This window comes from Bos taurus, chromosome 10, assembly GCF_002263795.3.
Source record: "Bos taurus isolate L1 Dominette 01449 registration number 42190680 breed Hereford chromosome 10, ARS-UCD2.0, whole genome shotgun sequence".
In the NCBI taxonomy this organism is placed as follows: domain Eukaryota; kingdom Metazoa; phylum Chordata; class Mammalia; order Artiodactyla; family Bovidae; genus Bos; species Bos taurus.
In genome coordinates this window covers 64,881,664-64,901,860 of record NC_037337.1, presented here as the reverse complement: position 1 = coordinate 64,901,860, position 20,197 = coordinate 64,881,664, and the positions used below count along the sequence as shown (strand labels likewise).

Here is a 20,197-nt window from a genome sequence, read left to right as displayed (position 1 = left end):
TACTTATGGTGTTTTTGTTTTTCCTGTTAGAAGGTTTAAGTAATATTTGCTCTGCATATTACATTGACCTGTCCTTCAAGATATAGCTTGGATTAATTTCCTGTATTAAGTTTTAAAATTTTCTCTGGTTATCTTCCATTCATGCACTATACAACTGCACACCTGTGGCTGGCTGAATAATGCCTTCCCCTCCCCTGCAAGTGTGTTCACTTTCAATTCCCCAGAATCTGTGAATATTACCTTACATGGTGACAGGAACTTTGCTGATGTGTTTAAAAAGAACCATGATGAGATGGGGAGACTATTCTGAGTTATGCAGGCAAGTTCAATGTGATCACAGGTCCTTATGAGGACCAGAGGATCAGAATAGAGGAGGAGACGATGCAACAATGGCAGTGGAGGGAGAAAAGGCAGTGTGAGGTGGGGTCATGAGCCAAGCAATGTGGCTACCCTCCAAAAGCTAAAAAAGATAAGAGAGAGGATTCTTTCTCAGAGCCTGCAGAAGTAAGTAGCCCTGCCAAAACCTTGATTTTTAGCCCACAAAGGCTTATTTTGGACATTTGACTTCCAGAATTGTAAGGTAATAAATTTGTGTTGAGTTAAGCCACCAAGTCTGTGTTAATTTGTTACAACAGCAGTGGGAAACCAATATGACATCATGATGTATTTTATATTCTTCTAGGTCTGTCCACATAATTTAGTACTTTACCATCATGCTCTCTAATTCTACTATGTAAATGCTAGAATATAAATTCCTGGTGAACAGCAAGAAGAATTTTTGCCTTTTTTTTTTTTTTTAAATGGCACCCTACAGTGCCTAGTCCAATCTCAGGTACTCAGTTACTTTAAGTGGATTATAACTTGGTGCATAAAAGAGAATGGCCACTACCACTGGGGAAATTAAAGGTACTTCAAAAGATGTATATAACTCAATGAACTGTTTACTTCTTTGGTATCAAATTCCAACCTTTTGGTTTTGAGAGGTGTTACATGCAGTACTCAGAGAAGGCAATGGCACCCCACTCCAGTACTCTTGCCTGGAAAATCCCATGGATGGAGGGGCCTGCTAGGCTGCAGTCCATGGGGTCGCTAGGAGGTGGACACGACTGAGCGACTTCACTTTCACTTTTCACTTTCATGCATCGGAGAAGGAAATGGCAACCCACTCCAGTGTTCTTGCCTGGAGAATCCCAGGGACGGGGGAACCTGGTGGGCTGCCATCTATGGGGTCGCACAGAGTCGGACACGACTGAAGTGACTTAGCAGCAGCAGCAGCACATGCAGTACTAAGTGCACAGTATTTGATTAATGGAGGCTGGAACACAGAGTGTCCTCAAGAAGGACTACATGCATTGAGTTGAAATCTGTGGGGATAAAGAAGAAAAAGAAAAGAAAAGCAACATGGGTCTGGCATAAAGTCCTCCTTGTCATTTTTGTCACACTAAGTAAAGTTAAAATGCTTTAAAAGAACATTACTTCTTTTAAATGTTCTTTTAAAAAAACATTTTAATGAAAAAAACATTTTAATGTTTAATTAATTTCATCTATTAAACTTAAATATCTAGTATTTTAAAACCCAAGTAATATGCTTAATACTGTGCTAAGAGATAAAGAGGTTACAGACAATTCATTGAACAAGGGTCTGTTCCAAAAGGTTTTAGTATCTGGTTAGGAGATAATGGTGACAATCAACTAAGGTTACCAGGATTTATTAAGTGCCATCTCATGTAATTCAGAATTTGGAGATTACAGATACTTAGAATCTGGGGCTGGAGAATCAATACTTAATTCAGTAAATATTCATTTAGAACCTATTTGGTGCTCTGTGAATAAGTTTCTGTTTGGAGTTTGCAATCTGATACAGGAAGTCAACAGAAGCAACTAATACAAGAATGGATTAAGTGCTAAATAGCAGGAGGATGCTTTGTATTTGGGAAAAGGTTATTACTGTAATTCCTGAAAGCAGAGTTGAAAGGGGAGGAAGAATTGTGAATGATTTTACAGTAGTTATTATTTTGGCCAAGCCTTGAAAGATGAGTAAGACTTTGAAAATAATAAAATATTCCATGCATGAAAGGGCATAGTTTTGGGGAGTATGCTCAGATGAAACAAAGGATGTTTGAAAGTGCATTATTTTATTATTCCTATTCCTATTACTTTCCAAATGTTATTATTAACAAATAACCACAAACTTAAGGCAATACAAATTTATGTATTATCTTAGAGTTCTGTAGGTGAGCAGTCCAATACAGATCCCACTGGGGTAAAACTGAGACATGGCTGAGTTCCATTCTAGAGGCTCTAGTGGTGAATCCACTTCCTTCAATTTTCCAGCTTCTAGAGGTCACCGCAATTCTGGCCAGTAACCCTCATCCTTTACTTTTGAAGCCAACATTGCATCTCTCTAGTCATTCTTCATAGTCACATCTCCTCCCTGACTCTCTTCTCCTGCCTCCCTTTTCCAGGATTGAAGCCCCCTGTGATTACCTTAGGTCCACTCAATAACCTCGGGTAATCCATTTTACAGTCGCTGGGACTAGCAACCTTAATTACGCTTTTGTAGTGAAACAACATATTCACAGGTTCTGGGGATGAAGTCTGTGGACATCTTTGGTGAGGGCATTGTTCTGCTTACCACAGGTAGTAAGGAGACCTAACCCTGAGAGGAGAGAAGGCCAAAAGGGGAAGGGGTGTAAATGCACTGATAAGGTAATTGGGGAGCAAGTTTCTGAGGCTTGATATAAATTCTCATTTTTTTTTTTTTTAACAGATTTGCCTGTTGAATAGAAAATTGTTTGGACAGGCAATTTGGAGGTGCAACATTAGGAGGCCACTATTACAGTTTAAGTGAGGGTGACTAAAGTAAGGAGGTAATCATTTTATTGGTCTGAGGCAGGTTCTGCCCATTTCTGTTTTTCATAAAAATTCATGACATCATCCCATAGGATCTCAGTAAGTGCAATTTACGGTAATTTGGCTGAATTTGTTCAGTAGATATTAATAGATGTTACAAGCCAGGCCGTACATCGTTCACCTACAATCAACAAGAGGAGAGATGAATCTTGACAAACTCCTAGTTAGCAAGGCTGAAGAGAGCTAAACGTGAATTTTTAATGGGTTCAAATTGCAGTCCTTAAGGTATTTCCTTAATAAGGACACAAAACTGAAAAGCTGCGCCTGGTCTACTGATCAAAGTCCGACTGCTGGCCCAGGCTCAACACACAGCTCGCTGGTCTTGGAGACCAACCTAGCCTCTTCCAGACACCGCCTTTTTCATCCCGCCCCCCGACCACCAGAGTCAGTGACAGGAGCCCCGAGGCTGCTGACTGATTTATCAGACTCCCAGTCCCCACCCCACTAGCACTTCAGCTGGAACTCCTAGAATCCCCGGAGGCGGGGGAGGGGAGGATAAAAGGCTGTGGGGGCGCAGGCCCGCGGTCACGTGACCCTAGCCTGCCATCTTCCGCTGTCGTCACTTCCGGGTGCGACCGTCGCTTCTGTCCGGGTGGGCTCTGCACGCATTCGGTGCTTCCTCACTGCGTCTGACAGTCTGTGCAACTGCCCCTTCCCTGTTCCCAGCGGGAGGGACATGAGTGTCCCTGGGCCACCTTCCCCGGACGGGGTCCTGGCAGGGCCACCCGAAGGCCTGGAGGCCGGGGACCTGACGCCGGGTAAGTGCTATTGAGCGGGGCGGCGGTCTCACCCAAGTGGGTGGGTCTCAGGGCTGCCCAGCGGGAGTAAGTTGCTTTCAGCAGTTGCTGACCCGAGACTCTGGCCGCGGCGCGGTATAAGGGAACCTTGCCCTGCCGGCCTTCCTACCCAGAGGAAGGGGCGGGAAACGAGATCTTGTGGGTGGAGGGGAGTGGGAAAAGATGGCGTTTGGGGTGCTGTTCGTGGGGGTTGAAAGTGAAGCAGTTCTGAATTTGCTTATTGACTCTAGCACACTGTTGGCTATTTGTTACAAGTTAGTGGTTGAAGATGGATTTGCCAGGATGATTTGTTTGTTATTCAGAGAGCTGAGGTATCCGATATTACTGACCACTCACTCATGAAATGCTTGTCTTGCTTGTTGACCTTATTGCATCCCTGTTTCATCCAGCAGTCTTTCTCAACCCGAATTCAAGGAAAGATTTAAACCTGAATGACCTAAGGCATCTGTTGAATGTAATGAATCGACTTGTACTGCATCCGTAATGGTACTATGTATGTGTATGCACCATCCTGGGGGGAACTGAGAAACAGTTTCTGTGTTCTGTGGTTCAGATGAGGAACCCTAGATAAGAAAGGCTGCAGGACTTTGGACGTGCCTTTACTTGTACTTCCTGTTCCAGAAATATAGAACTTACCGCGAAATAGTGCTCTTAGGTCTTTCTTGGTCATGCTTTTCCTCAGTGATCTCCCTCTTCACACACACCTTCATAAGTTGCTTCTATAAATTTGTATGTAAATGCAGATTGGGTCTCTCTGCTGCTTGCTCCTGCATCTGCTTTCTGGGTACTTTAACACGGTCATTTTGCACTAATCTTACCCTACAGCATGTACTTAAATAAATGTAGATGTCTGATGCTATTAATGGTGCCAAGTCATGAGCTCTTGAAACTTTGACATTATTCTTAACTCTTTCCTCCCACCCCTATCTATTCCAAGGGATTCTACCCTACAAGTTCCTTCTCCCCTTTGTATTTTCACCCTTTAACAATAACAGTTGTAAGGCTAGTCCACCTCCAGTCTCTTACTCTTCCATCCCATCTATCACACTGTCACATCACTGCCCCAAGATATAGGCCCCATCATGTCATTTACTTGCTTGGAAACCATAAATGGCTCCTTACTAAATTAAGGGCCAAACACATTAGCTTGGCACTCAAGGGTCGTCATCGCTGGCCGCATAGTCTTAGAGCTCACTACTGAACATCTCTCATGCTCCAGACACCCCAAACTAACCTCTCTTTCCAGAGCAATCCTATGCTTCTTCCTTTACTCTTGTTGCATCCTTTCTTCTCCAGTCTTAGAATTCTTCCCCATTTGGAGATAGCCCTCTGTAGGTTGTTGGTGGAAGTGTAAATTGGTGCCATCTCTTAGGAAGGTAGTTTTCCAATGTCTGTTAACAAATGCATAAACCCCTTGTCCCATTAACCTAGTTCTAAGAATTTATTCTACAGAAACAGTGACATGAATATGCAAAGACAAGCACAGCTCACTGCAACATTGTTTGAAATAGCAAAAAATGAAATAGATGTCTTACTTTCTGTAGTGCTGTAACAAAATAACATAGACTGAGTGGCTTAAACAGACATTTATTCCTTGAAGTTCTGGAGGCTGTGAAGTCCAAGGTGTAGGTGTGAGCAAAATACGTTCCTCGTGAGGACACTCTTCAGATCTTGCAGATGGCTGCCTTCCACTGTGCTGTCACAGGGTGGAAGGAGAGAGTACTGGTCTCTCTTCCTCTTATTTTAAGGCCAGTAATCCCATCATGGGGGCCCTATACTCACACCCCATCTAAACTTAATTATTTCCCAAAGACGCCCACCTCCAAATACCTTTACACTGCAGGTTAGGACTTCAATGTATACATTTTGGGGGAGGACATAAACATTCAGTCCATAACAGCAGGGAACTGGTTAAACAAAATATGGTGGAGTTGTATTATGTTGAAAACAATGGAGTAAATTCATATATGTTGATACAGACGATACCTGAGATACATATTTATGAGAAAAGTTACAGTATAAGCAGTATTTCATTTGTGATAAAAACAGGGTTTAAGCCTGAGTTTGCAAAGACGATTTCTTGAAGGCTATTTAAGAAAACTCCAGAGTGACTCTGTCTGGAATAAGATAGCGAGAAGGCATATTTTTACTATTCAGGTTATGCCCTCTTCTATTGTATTTTAAGTTTTTTTTACAATGAGTAACATTTAAAAAGAAAGAAAAAAGAAAGAAATGAAAATTCTATCCCATTCTTCAAGCTTCAGCTCAAATGCCCACACCTCCTTTAGAATTGTTCCCCAATATCCCTGGTGAAAGTAGTCTTTCTCTCATCCAAGGGCACCTCTCACATTCTCTGATTGCCCTGTATTGAGCCCTTTCACGGAAGGGGACTTGCTTCATTATTGTTGTGACCTCAGAAACTAGTGCATACAGTACACGTGGAGCAAAAGTTTCTTGTCTCTGACAGTAAAGTACCTTGAACTTAGGGAATAAATGTGTGTAAAAAGACAAGTAACTTAGACTCTTCCAAATACTAACCAGAAGTCTGGGGTTGGGGTGGGGGGGGGGAGGGTAGTGTCTGTGAATTAAAATGTTTATATAGAGTAAGGAAGGTGTATTGGTTATTTTTCCTTAAGGTTGAAATATTCTTATTTGTTTCTGCTTATTTGTGATACTTTTGTTTTCTATATTTTTTTAAAGAGGGTTGCTGCTGTTTGCACTATTTTGTAAAGAAGGCTTTAGCAGTGGCATGAATCATCAGATATATTTTATTAGGTTCCCATCTGATGGTACATCAACGGCAATATCTGTACCTACTTCACTTTTCCCATTACATTTTTATTTCATTTGTGGAGTGCTTCAGTTTCTAGCCAGCTCTTGTTTTAATATTGCCTTGCAACCTAGGGAAATCCAGTTTGTTCATGTGTTTCTCAGGATCCAAATAAAAACCCTGCTATTTTATTTTGATCTCTAAAAGCTAATTTTGAATATATGACAGCATGTTGTTTTTCTCAGTCTTGCCAAAATTTAAATCTGTGGTAAAAACTATACTTGGAAAAGAGCTATAAACAGTGTATTGTGGTAAATGTATTCTATATGATGACCTAATTTGATATTATAGGTTATTACCAGATTATGATTAAAGATAGGTATTTCAGAGTTTAATATTAGTTTTAAAATGCTTTGGACTACAGTTTTAATAATGTGACCATTCACCATTTTTTTTTTTTTTTTCATTCTAGACCAGTGATTCTAAAATCTTACAATTCACTGAACCCTATTTAGAAAATGTTTTGTATCTTTCTTGGTACGAGTAGTGATTGATGGGTATTCATATTAGACATTTTTGAATGCCTGGCACAGTGCGTACACTGTTATTATTCAAAGGAAGAGTATGAAAAAAATATTTCCTGGCATCATGTCTGGATTTACACAGCAACGATTACTATACACTATTTTCTATGATAAATTAAGGTACTGAATCTCAAGAGAGGAGAAATTCTTAGAAAATCTCTCTCTTGCTGTCTGACAGCTGACAAAACAACTGTCCTTTTACATGTAAGTAATATATCAGGCTATCTGCAAAATAAATGTTCATCCGTTTCAATCCATTGAATTGAAAAAAATATTTTTAGGCATTGCATTTGAAATATGTATAATTTGAAAAAGAAGAATTTCTTGCTTCCATTCAGTGATTATTCCTTCCTTTTAGGACTCAGACTCCTTTAATAATTCATTGAAAACTCTAAATCCTCTACCCTGAAAAATACATAAACATGGAAATTGCATGTGTTAATGTTCTTTTAATCTAGACCTAACCTTGTGCTAGTAACTTAAAAATATTTTTTGAGTGTTCATAGCTTAATTTATTGAGGCTTCTCAGAAGGTAAAAATTAAAAAAAAAAAGATACAGTATCCTGTGTGTGTGTACTCTGAGCTCCACTGCCAGCTTCCTTCCCCCCATCCCTACTACTCTCTTATCCCTGTGTCAGTTTAAAAGCTTCCTAAATATGATTTTTTGCTCGGGGACAGGTTTAAGTGACACTTCTCCAGATGAAGGGTTAATAGAGGACTTGACCATAGAAGACAAAGCTGTGGAGCAACTGGCAGAAGGCTTGCTTTCTCACTACTTGCCAGATCTGCAGAGATCAAAACAAGCTCTCCAGGAACTCACGTGAGCTGACAAAAACCACTGATGCCCTCATCTCTCCTCTGGCATGGTCATAATTTACTGTAGAAGTAAAGTATATATCGTATTAGGCATAATACTTTATAGCATATAATACAATAGAGTATTTCTTTATCTTTTGTGATAGCAAATGGACATGGAGTAATTAAATTACACATATACTATACTGTAATTTAAATGTAAAAAGTGAAATGAATGCTCCTAGAGTATTTGGTGTCTTCTAAGAAGTGATTAGTTTTGGTTTCTCACCACTATTTTAGGAAAGTACTGTCTCTTGGGAATGTTGCAAATGGGTTTATATCTATTTCTGAGTAGAGTTGCAAAATTGTCTCCATGAGAGTCACATTTGTTTTCTATTGTTGGTTCACATGAGTTGCCAGAAATTTATAATTACCTCTTTTTGAGATGACCCATTTCAGTCCTAGTTAATGGAATGGAGCTGTACTAGCTAACTAAAAGACTGGGGAATAAGCTAAGAGAGGAACAGGATAAGGGAGAATGGAACCCGTAGTGTGTGATCAGAGTGTGAACCCAGAGTGTGATCAGTATGCAGAAATTACACTCTGACTTTATCAGTTCCCACCCAGAAACAAATAACCTGAGTTTCTAATTCCTCTTGGGTTAGGACCTCTCTGAATTGCCCACACTGGCCTATTATTTCTTTTTTGCGGTGGTCAGTTTTAAACTCGCCATGAACAGCTGCTGCTTACTCTTTGAAAACTGATCTCACAAGCCTTTATTAGGGCAAAAGGAGAGGAGTAATCAACAACTGTGTCCATTTTGTAAATATTAGTAACCAATGTTACAATCCTTGGGTTTGAAGATGATAAATGAGTACAAAGATGATACTGTGTTCTATTATACTGTGTTCTATTACATGTGGTACCCTGCTGTAGTTAAGGGAGTTTGTAACATTCTTAGTTTTCTGCTAGTTCCAAGTGAGATATTTTTTTATTCCTTGTGTGTGTTATGTCTTGTGTTTTAACACCAGTCAGTGCTTGTGGCAGAAAAGTCATAAAGATTTTGTGAGTGAGTTTGGATGATGTATGATAGACTGAAGGAGGGTAAGCAACTCTGCAAGCAAAGCACATCTAGATAACACTTTATGTATAAAAAGCTGGGAATCAAGTAAATGGAAAGTGTAATTGGTGAGGACATTGGCTGAAATTTAGTGTTTGAACACGACTGAGCGACTTCACTTGCACTTTTCACTTTCATGCATTGGAGAAGGAAATGGCAACCCACTCCAATGTTCTTGCCTGGAGAATCCCAGGGACGGGGGAGCCTGGTGGGCTGCCGTTTATGGGGTCACACAGAGTCGGACACGACTGAAGCAACTTAGCAGCAGCAGCAGCAGCCCCATTTATCTTCTTAGGCATCTGGACAATGATGATGAGGATGATAGTAATTTCAGCTACTATTTATAACAGTTGAATATGATAAATAAGCAGTTAGTAAAGTTCTTAAGTGTTAAGGAAAGATAAGCACTCAGTATGCCAGCAAATTTGGAAAACTCAGCAGTGGACACAGGACTGGAAAAGGTCTGTTTTCATTCTAATCCCAAAGAAAGGCAATGCCAAAGAATGTTCAAACTATCGCACAATTGCACTCATCTCCCATGCTAGCAAAGTAATGCTCAAAATTCTCCAAGCCAGGTTTCAACGGTACGTGAACCGTGAACTTGCAGATGTTCAAGCTGTATTTAGAAAAGGCAGAGAAACCAGAGATCAAATTGCCAACATCCGTTGGATCATCGAAAAAGGGAGAGAGATCCAGAAAAACATCTACTTCTGCTTTATTGACTATGCCAAAGCCTTGGACTGGGTGGATCACAACAAACTGTGGAAAATTCATAAAGAGATGGGAATCCCAGACCACCTGACTTGCCTCCTGAGAAATCTGTATGCCGGTCAAAAAGCAACAGTTAGAACTGGACATGGAGCAACAGAGTGGTTCCCAATCGGGAAAGGAGTACATCAAGGCTGTATATAGTCACCTTGCTTATTTAACTTATATGCAGAGTACATCATGAGAAATGCTGGGCTGGATGAATCAAGCTGGAATCAAGATTGCTGAGAGAAATATCAATAATCTCAGATATGCAGATGGCACCACCCTTATGGCAGAAAGCAAAGAAGAACTAAAGAGCCTCTTGATGAAAGTGAAAGAGGAGAGTGAAAAAGTTGGCTTACAACTCAGCATTCAGAAAACTAAGATCATGGCATCTGGTCCCATCACTTCATGGCAAATAGATGGGGAAACAATGGAAACAGTGAGAGACTTTATTTTTTGGGGCTTCAAAATCACTGCAGATGATAACTGCAGCCATGAAATTAAAAGACACTTGCTCCTTGGAAGAAAAACTATGACCAACCTAGACAGCATATTAAAAAGCAGAGACATTACTTTGCTGATAAAGGTCTGTTTAGTCAAAGCTATGGTTTTTCCAGTAGTCATGTATAGATGTGAGAGTTGGATTATAAAGAAAGCTGAGCACTGAAGAATTGATGCTTTTGAATTGTAGTGTTGGAGAAGACTCTTGAGAGTCCCTTGGACTGCAAGGAGATCAAACCAGTCAATCCTAAAGGAAATCAGTCCTAAATATTCATTGGAATATTCATTGGAAACTGATGTTGAAGCTGAAACTCCAATACTTAGGCCACCTGATGTGAAGAACTAACTCATTAGAAAAGACCCTGATGCTGGGAAAGATTGAAGGTGGGAGGAGAAGGGGACGACAGAGGATTGGATGGTTGGATGGCATCACCCACTTGATGAACATGAGTTTGAGTAACCTCCAGGAGTTGGTGATGGACAGGGAAGCCTGTTGTGCTGCAGTCCTTGGAGTCGCAAAGAGTTGTACATGACTGAGCTACTGAACTGAACTGAGCTGAAGCAAACTTCCGAGAAAGAAAAAAGAAATGTATGGGTCAAGTTAAGAGCTTTCTAGACCGTCCCATTGATCAGTGTTTCTGTTCTTTCAGTAATACCATGCTATCTTGATTTTTGTAGTTTCTGTAATGAAATTTGAAATTTGGTAATGTAAGTAATGTAAGTCTTCCAGTTTTATTTTTCTTCTGTATGTCTTGGCTAGTCTGGGTCTTTGGCTTTCCATGTGAATTTTAGAATCAGTTTGTTGACATCTACAAAATAACTTGCTGGGATTTAGATTGAGATTGCATTGACCCTGTGGATCAAGTTGGGAAGAATTGATATCTTAGCATGTTGAGTTTTTTATTCCATGTACTTAGAATATCTCTTCCATATTTAGATCTCATTTATTTCTTTCATTAGACTTTAATAGCTTTTGCATATAGAGCCTATATGTATTTTGTTAGATTTATACCAAAGTATATTTTATCTGACAGGGATTATTGTCAGTGGTATTGATTTTTTATTCTAAGTGCATTGCTGGTATGTATGAAAGCAGCTGATTTTTGTATATTAACTTTGTATTCTGAAACCTTGCTGTATTCATATTTTCATTCCTGATTTTCTTCTGTTGTTGATTCTTTGGGATTTTCCACATAGGCAATCATGTTTTCTGTGAATGAAGACAGTTTTATTTCTTCCTTTCTGATTGTGTATTTTTTATTTCCTTTTCTTGTCTTACTGCATTAGGACTTCTGATACAGTGTTGCCTAGGATTACTGAGAGTGGACATCCTGATATTTAGGTGGAAGCATCTAGTTTCTTACTGGATGCTGTGGCTATTTTTTTTTTTTTTTTTTAAGATATTGTTTATCAAGTTGAGGAAGTTTCTCTCTTCCCTATTTGATGAGAATGTTTTTAATCATGAATGTGTATTGGACTTTGTCAAATGCTTTTTCTGTATCTGATAAGACCATATGATTTTTCTTCTTTAACCAGGTGATGTGGTGGGTTTCATTGATTGATTTTCAAATGCTGAACCAGCTTTGTGTATTTGGAATAAATCCCACTTGGCTGTGGTATATAATTCTTTTTTATACATTGCTGGATTTGATTTGTTGATATTTTGTTGAGGATTTTTGCATCTATGTTTGTGAAGGATAATGTATAGTTTTCCTTTCTTGTAAACTTTTCCTTCCTTTCTTCCTTTAGTTTTCCTTCCTAAAGTTTTCCTCCCTTTCTTGTCTTTATCTGGGTTTGACTTTAGGATAATGCTGGCCTCATAGAATGAATTGGAAAGTGCCCCCTTTGCTTCCATTTCTAAGGGAGAGGGTGGAAAATTGGTATAATTTCCTCCTTAAATGTTTGGTAGAAACTGTCAGTGAAGTCATCTTTCCTGGTACTTTCATTTCTGGAAAGTTGCTAATTATAAGTATAGGCCTACTTAGATTATCTGTTTCTTCTTGTGTGAGTTTTGGTAGTTTGTGTCTTTCAAGGAATTAGTCATTTCCATTCTAAGTTATCAAATTTGTGGGCATAGAGCTATCTGTGGTATTCCTTTATTATCCTTTTTAACGTCCATGGGATAAGTAGTGACGACTCCTTTCCATAAATTATGTTAGTGAGTTGTGTCTCCTCTTTTTCTTTGTTAGTCTAGGTAGAAGGTTATCAATTTTATCAGTCTTTTCGGAAGAACCCACTTTTGATTTCTTTCTGTTTCTGTTTTCCAGTTGTAACACTGTGTTTTTGCTGTCCTACTTGTCTTGGATCATTGACTTGCTGAGTTCTCCTCTCATCCATTCAGTGTTTCACCCTCCGTTATCTCCAGTCAGAGCTGAAGGGATACTTATGACCTGTGGGGTTTGTGTGCTGAATGAGGAGATGTTATAACTGACCTTCAGTCTCTTCATTGCTATTTCTTTTTGTCATTATTGTTCTCTGTTTAACATAGTTTTGCAAGCACATCATGTCATACCGTTTGTCTATATTATTCTTCACAGTATTTAATTAAATGACCCCCCACCCCCACCCTGTGTCACTTATTCCTGTGATCCTAGCATTGGTTGATCTGGAGAAGAATATCAGAGAAGTTGGTTTCTCTTCCTTAATAGAAGTTTTTTTTTTTTTTTTTTTCAATAGAAAGTTTTGAATCAGATTTTAATGAGAAATCTTAGAAATTACCTAATGTGACCTTGTTACTTTGTAAATGAATTTAGGTCCAGAAAAACTAAATTTCCAAGATCACACAACTGGTTATTATCCCTTGATACTGCATTTTCCCAGCTCTAATCTGAAAATTCATGACTTCTTTTCCTTTATGGTAATGTTACAATTTTAATATATATAAAACATCAGATTCTTGGGCAAGATAGTATAAAAAACCTTTTTCAGGGATAATACAGAGAATTGCTAGAAATAAGTAATAAAGTTTATAAAGTAATAAAGTAATAAGTAATAAAGAAATAAGTAATAAAGTAAATAAGTCTGATGTTACTGGAATCTGAAATTGAGGCCAGAATAAAAGACATATTTACTTATCAGAATGTGGCTTTGGAATATTATTTTGAAAAAGATTATGTTAAACTAAATAAGCGTTGGAAAGTCAATAATTTCCAACTTAATCTACTTTTAACATTAACCAAGATGAATGTGATGCCTTTTACTGAACAGTCACTTAAAGTATATAGAGTTTATTTTGGCTGTATGCTTTTGTTTCAGACAGAACCAAGTTGTATTATTAGACACACTGGAACAAGAAATTTCAAAATTTAAAGAATGTCATTCTATGTTGGACATTAATGCTTTGGTAAGTATGATTTGGGGGTTTCCCAGGTGGCTCAGTGGTAAAGAATCACCTGCCGATGCAGGAGCCACAGAAGATGTGGGTTCAATCCCTGTGTCGGGAGGATCCATTGGAGGAGGAATTGGCAACACACTCCAGAATTCTTGCCTGGATAATCCTGTGGATAGAGGACCTTGATGGGTTACAGTCCATGGGATCACAGAGTCAGCACTTACTCTCAAGTATGATTTATTTGACAACAGCTTAGAGACAGATTGTTTTAGAAATAGTTTAATCCTCCCAATTTTGTACTTGGTATGTTTGAGATTTTTTTCTCTAATTTTTAAAATTTAGAATGTGTTGTTTAACAGTAAACCTTGATTTACTTTATTAGATCTTCTATTGTCTTGAATTGTTAACTTTCAAATGTTAAACTTGTGATAGGAAATTGAACTTGTATATGAAAGTCTGGAGTAGATCTGCTCTTAAGTAAAGACTAATAAAGGAAAGTAAACGTAAGGAATTTTTGGGGTGCTGTTTTTCCCCTTAAGGAAGACCATCTCTCTTTATCAAGTACATGGTTTTTAAAATTACCATTTATTTAATTGTATGGTATTTTTGTAATGCATCTGATCTGATAACAATGCTGAAAGAGACTGACTGTCCTTCATGGACCCTTTGTATCTTTGAATATAAGTGACAACAGTTGAATTTCACCAGAAGCTTTTTAGCTTTTTGATGAGAGGAACTGATACACTTTATTTTAAGAAATGGAGAATTGACAGAAATAAGGAACTTGTGGCTGCCTTTCTCTTTACCCTGAACATTAGAAATAGTGTAGTTTGCATGATTTTGTGGGCTTTCATATATATGTCAAAAAATGGACTTTTCATTGGAAAAATGTGGCTGATTAATGTTTTCCTTTTATAACAATCAAAAATCAAGTCCACCTTCTCTAGTGTTAGGCAGTGACGTGTGGTCATAAGTACAGTCTCCTAGTCAGTAGTCCCTGATTTGTGAAGGAAGTGGGCAAAACCCACCAACTTTTGTCTTTCCCACTGAGTTCATATAGCAGCAGAGCACATATTTGTTGAATGAATTAAGGATAAATGAAAGAACCAAGCAGATGTAATACTGTTGCTTCCATATGAAGGGGCAGAAACTAAGTCTTTTTCCTTCTCTCAGCCCAAGAGTGGTTTTGATTGTCATGTAGGAATTGATAATAGAAGGCCAGAGAGAGAAAGAGGGGGTCTGTAAGCTCTCGAGCTCATCAGACTCTGACTTTACTTGTAGCTATGTTAAGGCTGCTAAGCTCACTACTGACACACCTTTCGTTTTTGTTACCTGATCTTCTCTCTCTGTCATCTTGCTTCCTGAGAAAGAAGTGCTTTTTTCCTTCTCTCCTATCTCTGGCTAAAATGGAAAGTCTGTACATCATTCATTGGGAAGAAAAGTGTCCTTACAGAGGTTATTCTCCTTGGTCTGACTTCAGAAGCCCAAAGAACATGACCAAGCTTGTCCACAGCCTTCTCAGGGCTCTCTGGCCGCAGCTTGGTTTTTCCAGATGGGAACTGTCCTGTGTACCCTGCTCGGTCTTTCCCTTGTAAAGGCAGTACAGAGTGTTTTACTTTTCTTGAATGAAACTGGTAACCATTGTTGGATAGTCTTACTAAAATTTCAGGATTATACTGCATGTTTTTAAGGCAAAATGTTATTTGTACAGAATATAAATGTCTGTTTAGTAACTTTTTAATCAATCTGAACTGAATCCAGTATTCTCAAAAGCCCAACTAGGGGTTTAAATTAAATTTGAACTTTTGGAATTAAAATGTGGAGATAATTAAAGCTTCAAAAGTTTTGACTAATTTAGGAAGAATGAACTATAACTTAGATATTGGTTTATTTATCCATTTTGATATTTCAGTCTGTTTTAAGTTCACTTTTCATTTTACTTTTCCATCTTAAGTTCACTGAAGCTAAACACTATCATGCCAAGTTGGTGAATATAAGAAAAGAGATGCTGATGCTTCATGAAAAGACATCCAAGTTAAAAGTGAGTTGAAAATTCTTTTACAGTCTTTACAGAAGTAGAGGATTGTCTCTTTTTCTTCAGAATTCATTTTCTGACTTTTTATATATTCATATACAAGCACATATTTAATTCATGGTACATTAGTTTCTTTTAAAACACATTCTTATGAACCCCACTGGGCTTTTCTACTAATAGCTGGGCTAGTGGGCTCACATTCTCTGAATATGTCACTGTAATTGTCATTTAATAGGAGTTTTGAGTAACAAACTTTTTATATCAAGGAGACTTTAAATTACCCAGAACATTAAAAATTGTGAATCACTATATTGTATACCTATAACTTATATTGTACAGCAACTATACTTCAATAAAAAAATTGCCCAAGACGAATTTAAAAGTTAAATATGAAATTTATTACTATATAAAAGCACCATTACTTAAATTTTTAAAAAAAACTTTTAAAGGTTATTTTCCATTTACAGTTATTACTAAATACTGGCTGTATTCCCCCTGGGTACAGCACACCTTTGAGCCTGTCGTACACCCGGTAGTTCATACCTCCCAGTTGCCTCTCCCCATAACCACTAGCGCTACTGCTTTTAAACTAGGCCATAACCTACAAGCCTTTTGTTCTCTTGGCTTTTAATTTTTTTGACTTAGAAAAGAGCACTTAAACTGCAGCAGAAGAGGCAAAAAGAAGAGTTGGAAAGGGAGCAGCAACGAGAGAAGGAATTTGAAAGAGAAAAGCAGTTAACTGCCAAACCAGCTAAAAGGACGTGAGAAGTCAGATGTTTGTATCCTTCCTTTTCCTGTTCATGTTCTGGATTTAAGACGATCTGGTGTAGAATTAATGTTAAGGTAGTGCCTTATACCACTGTGTTCTGTTCTGAAATCCTTTTCCAGGAGTGCTGTTTCTCTTCATTTCAGCCATTCAAGAAGCTTTTTTTCTGAGTAGAAGACATAATGTTGCCTGGTTTGGGTATTTGTATATTTGGATATTTGTATTCAACTTTGTTTTGCTTAATTTTTAAATTCATTATTTTGGCCTTAGGTCATTTATAAACTGAAAAATGGTTTGATTGTTTTAATAGTCTAGACTCTTTAAATGGTTAAAATTTATTATGCATTGTTTAGCTTCTTAAAAACTGTGGATTTGAAAGTTTCAGTTTCTTATTTTATGAAATGATTTGCCTTTCTGACAATACAATACTGGGTTTTGGCAGTTGCCTTTTCATTGTTTGGTTAAGAAATGCCAACTGTTTAATCACATATGCCACTGGAAAAGAGGTGGTATAAGCCTTTGTGAAGAACATGATAGAAAAGTATGTACACAGGAAATATTAGCATCTTAGACATAGGATAAGTGAACAAGATGCCATAGAGGTTCCACTGACCATATACTTTTATCTGTTTCCTAGCTTTGTTGTTGCTGTTTAGTTGTTATGCAGTTCTTGGGTTCAAAGTAGATTATATCTATTCCTAAAGTTGGGTGAGGGTGGTGTAGCTTTCACACAAATGCACTTAAATATTCATAATTTTTAGTCATCACACCCTGTGAGATACAGTTGTGAAGTTGATAAGATAATGAACTTGACTTCCCAAGTGGAAAGTGTTACTGCTATTTCTAGCTATCCTCTGATTTGCTGTGTGGCCTTACGTGTGGTTACTTTTTTGTGCTTTAAAAAAAAATTCTTAAAGTAGAATTATACATGGCAACTATCCATTTTACAGATAGTGACAAAAATGGTAGAAAACTAGTAAATAGCTTCTTCGCAAAGGAGGCAGCATGATACCCTTGGTGTTTTCTAGATCCACCCCCTCCCCAGTATTAAATGTAGAAATTTATTATGTGAGGGAAATATTATGAAGTTTCATTATTTTAAATTGAGAGTGTATTATTCACTGTTTTAATATTGTTTAATATCCAACTGATGTCCAATCTCTGTTACACAGAGACTGTACAGAGTAGGTTGGGTTACAGATTATGCTTAGAATGTATGTCTCTCATAAACTACATTACATTTAGTGGGCTGGAAGCACCACCTCTAATCACATCCCAGGATGGAGAAAGCATTTAGATTTATGTTAAGTGCTAAGAACCAGTCTATTTAAAGATTTTTCCTTCTTTAGTGAATTATGATCTCACAGTTCACTTGACTTTGACCGTATGTGTAAGAGTAGAAATATATTTTATTTTTAAAGGCTAAGTGTTACCCTCAAAACACTAGTTAAAACTACAGGGGTGGCAGGATCATGAGTACTGGCAGGACGTCACCTAAACTGCGGAATGTGCTCATTCACAACCCGACAAATCTGTGCATTGTTTCTTAAGAGTGGTTTATGGTCCACCTGCAAAGATTATTTGAAATACTGGTTCTTGGATACCACTCTCAAACTACTGAAGCAAATCTGTTTGCTTTTCTTTTTTTTTCCCTGTTTTTTTAAAAAGTTTTGTCAAATGACTCAGATGTACTTTATAAGTTGAGAACCACTGGTCTGGTGATCCAGGGCAGAGTCTTCCAGTCTAGGCTGCATATTATCACCTGGAAGCTAAAAAAAAAAAAAAAAAAAAAATGTTTCTGGAAGATTTTTACTCATTAGTTCTTAGATAGGGCCCATGCACATTTTAAGGACCCTCCTAGATATAAGTCTGATTCAAGGAACCACTGGTTGAGACTTTGTAGTGATTTAGATTTATAAGGAATAAAATAATGTGAAAGCTACCCAGTAACTCTTGGGATTACTCTTATGAATGAATTCTTAAACTACTGCTTTTGATACAAAGTCAGATTTAAGACTGAAATAAATAGTCAGGAAATAGGTATAGAATTCTGGTAAACTGAATTTTTGTGATCTATTTTAAAACAGATCATGTTTATTGAATGAATGGCAAGGTACATGTATTTTTAGAAATGTATTTACATTTTGAGGATTTCTTAAAATGTCGAGAATATGTATTGGCATCCACTATTTTTGGGGCTTCCCAGGTGATGCAGCAGTGAAGAATCTGCTTGCCAATGCAGAAGACTTTTGTAAGAGACTTGGGTTTGATCCCTGGTTTGGGAAGATTCCCTGGAAAAGGAAATGGCAACCGACTCTGGTATTCTTGTCTGGAAAATTCCATGGACAGAGGAGCCTGGTGAGCCCCAGTCCTTGGGTTTTAAAGAGTCTGACACTACTGAATGACTGAGCACACAGCACTATTTTTAGGTCAATTGTAAAACAGAAGTACTTTTATCTTGGTAATTAAAATCTAAAACTTGCGCTGTATTTCAGTAGCATACATACATATCTTGTTGACTAAAACTGAGCAGAACCCTTAAATTAGTCTTGCTGTTTTTTGTACAAAATAATGAATTGGTACTTAAGTTGAAAAAAATTGCCTTTGGTGTTTTGTTTGAAAAAAACTGCCTTTGTTTTATGTTTGTATATGTTTCAGTACGTATATCATGTACGTACTAAAGTGATGGGAATTAATTTTGTATTTACTTTGCAGGAAATATCTTGTAAATATGCAAGATGTTGAATGTAGTATGGATTGTGTCCGCAGTGAGCTTTTTGGTGGGTATAGTTTATACATGCCAATTATATACCCTCATGTACTTGTCTGATTTTGAGCTTGTAAAAATGATAACTCGTTTTTACACATTTAATAAAGAAAAAAAGGTCTGTGAATTATCCAGTATCATCTCTCAAGCACTGGTGTGCACACAGCACTGTACACTTCACTTTATGTACTTTATTCAGACATTCTGTTCCTTTGCTTTCCTCTCCTGTCATCTTCCTCTCAGTGTTCTCTGTAGGTGTGTCACAGAATGACTGGTGTGCTCATGAGATCCTTTTCGAAAAGGTGATGGCAAGTGTTACGAAAAGATTCTAGCTGAAATAACCCAGCTTTATAAAATTCTTCTCTATTTGAGAATAAATTATACTTTCAGTGGTTTGGTAAAAAGTGCTTCATGAAGACCATATATAGCCTATGGAAACTCCAACTATGATAGAATATTTTAGGTCAGATTTTTTATTTTTTTAAGCTGGTAGTCCTTGGGCCTCTGGAGGAGGGATTTCTGTGGATGGCTTTTGAAAGAGACATGAATTCTCATAAATTTCTCACAGAGATTTGTATATATGAGTTTCTCAGGATTGAGTCTACAGATTTCATTAGATTCTTTTACAAATATATATATATATATATATATATATATATATATATATAGTTTCCTCTAAAGCAGTGATTTTTAATCATTAACATTCAGACCTCACTGTGTACATATTTTAAAAAGTAGTTTCTAGGCTTTGCTTTTGAAGAAGATTGTTCCTATGTTATATATTTGTTCAGAAATTATGCTTGTACAGGTGACTCAGACATTTAAGACTTGTTCTGGTTTAGCTCTGCTTGCATGTATGAGGCCAGGTGCCATCTAGTCTTCAGGTTAACATTTGAGTGAAGCTATTCAGTAGGTTTGTTTTCAGAGCCACTAAGAGTGTTTAAGGGAGTAGTCAAGGGAGACGGTTCTAATGACTAGTTTAAAAAGCACTTAAAGGAAAAATTCCAAAGAAATACAGGGTAAAGGAAGGGCAGTCAAAGAGAAGATAAGTAAAATTTGATATGG

The 20,197-nt window shown here is 37.6% G+C and overlaps 1 protein-coding gene across 1 annotated transcript; it reads left to right on the top strand.

Annotated features, from left to right (window-relative positions):
* The first annotated feature begins 3,520 nt into the window (after positions 1–3,520).
* On the top strand, positions 3,521–18,158 carry BLOC1S6 (biogenesis of lysosomal organelles complex 1 subunit 6). Its single transcript, NM_001076325.1, is given in 5 exon segments — positions 3,521–3,671; positions 7,743–7,884; positions 13,489–13,576; positions 15,519–15,605; positions 16,245–18,158. Coding segments are annotated over 5 exon segments (519 nt in total). The 5' UTR covers positions 3,521–3,589; the 3' UTR covers positions 16,365–18,158.
* Positions 18,159–20,197: the final 2,039 nt, after the last annotated feature.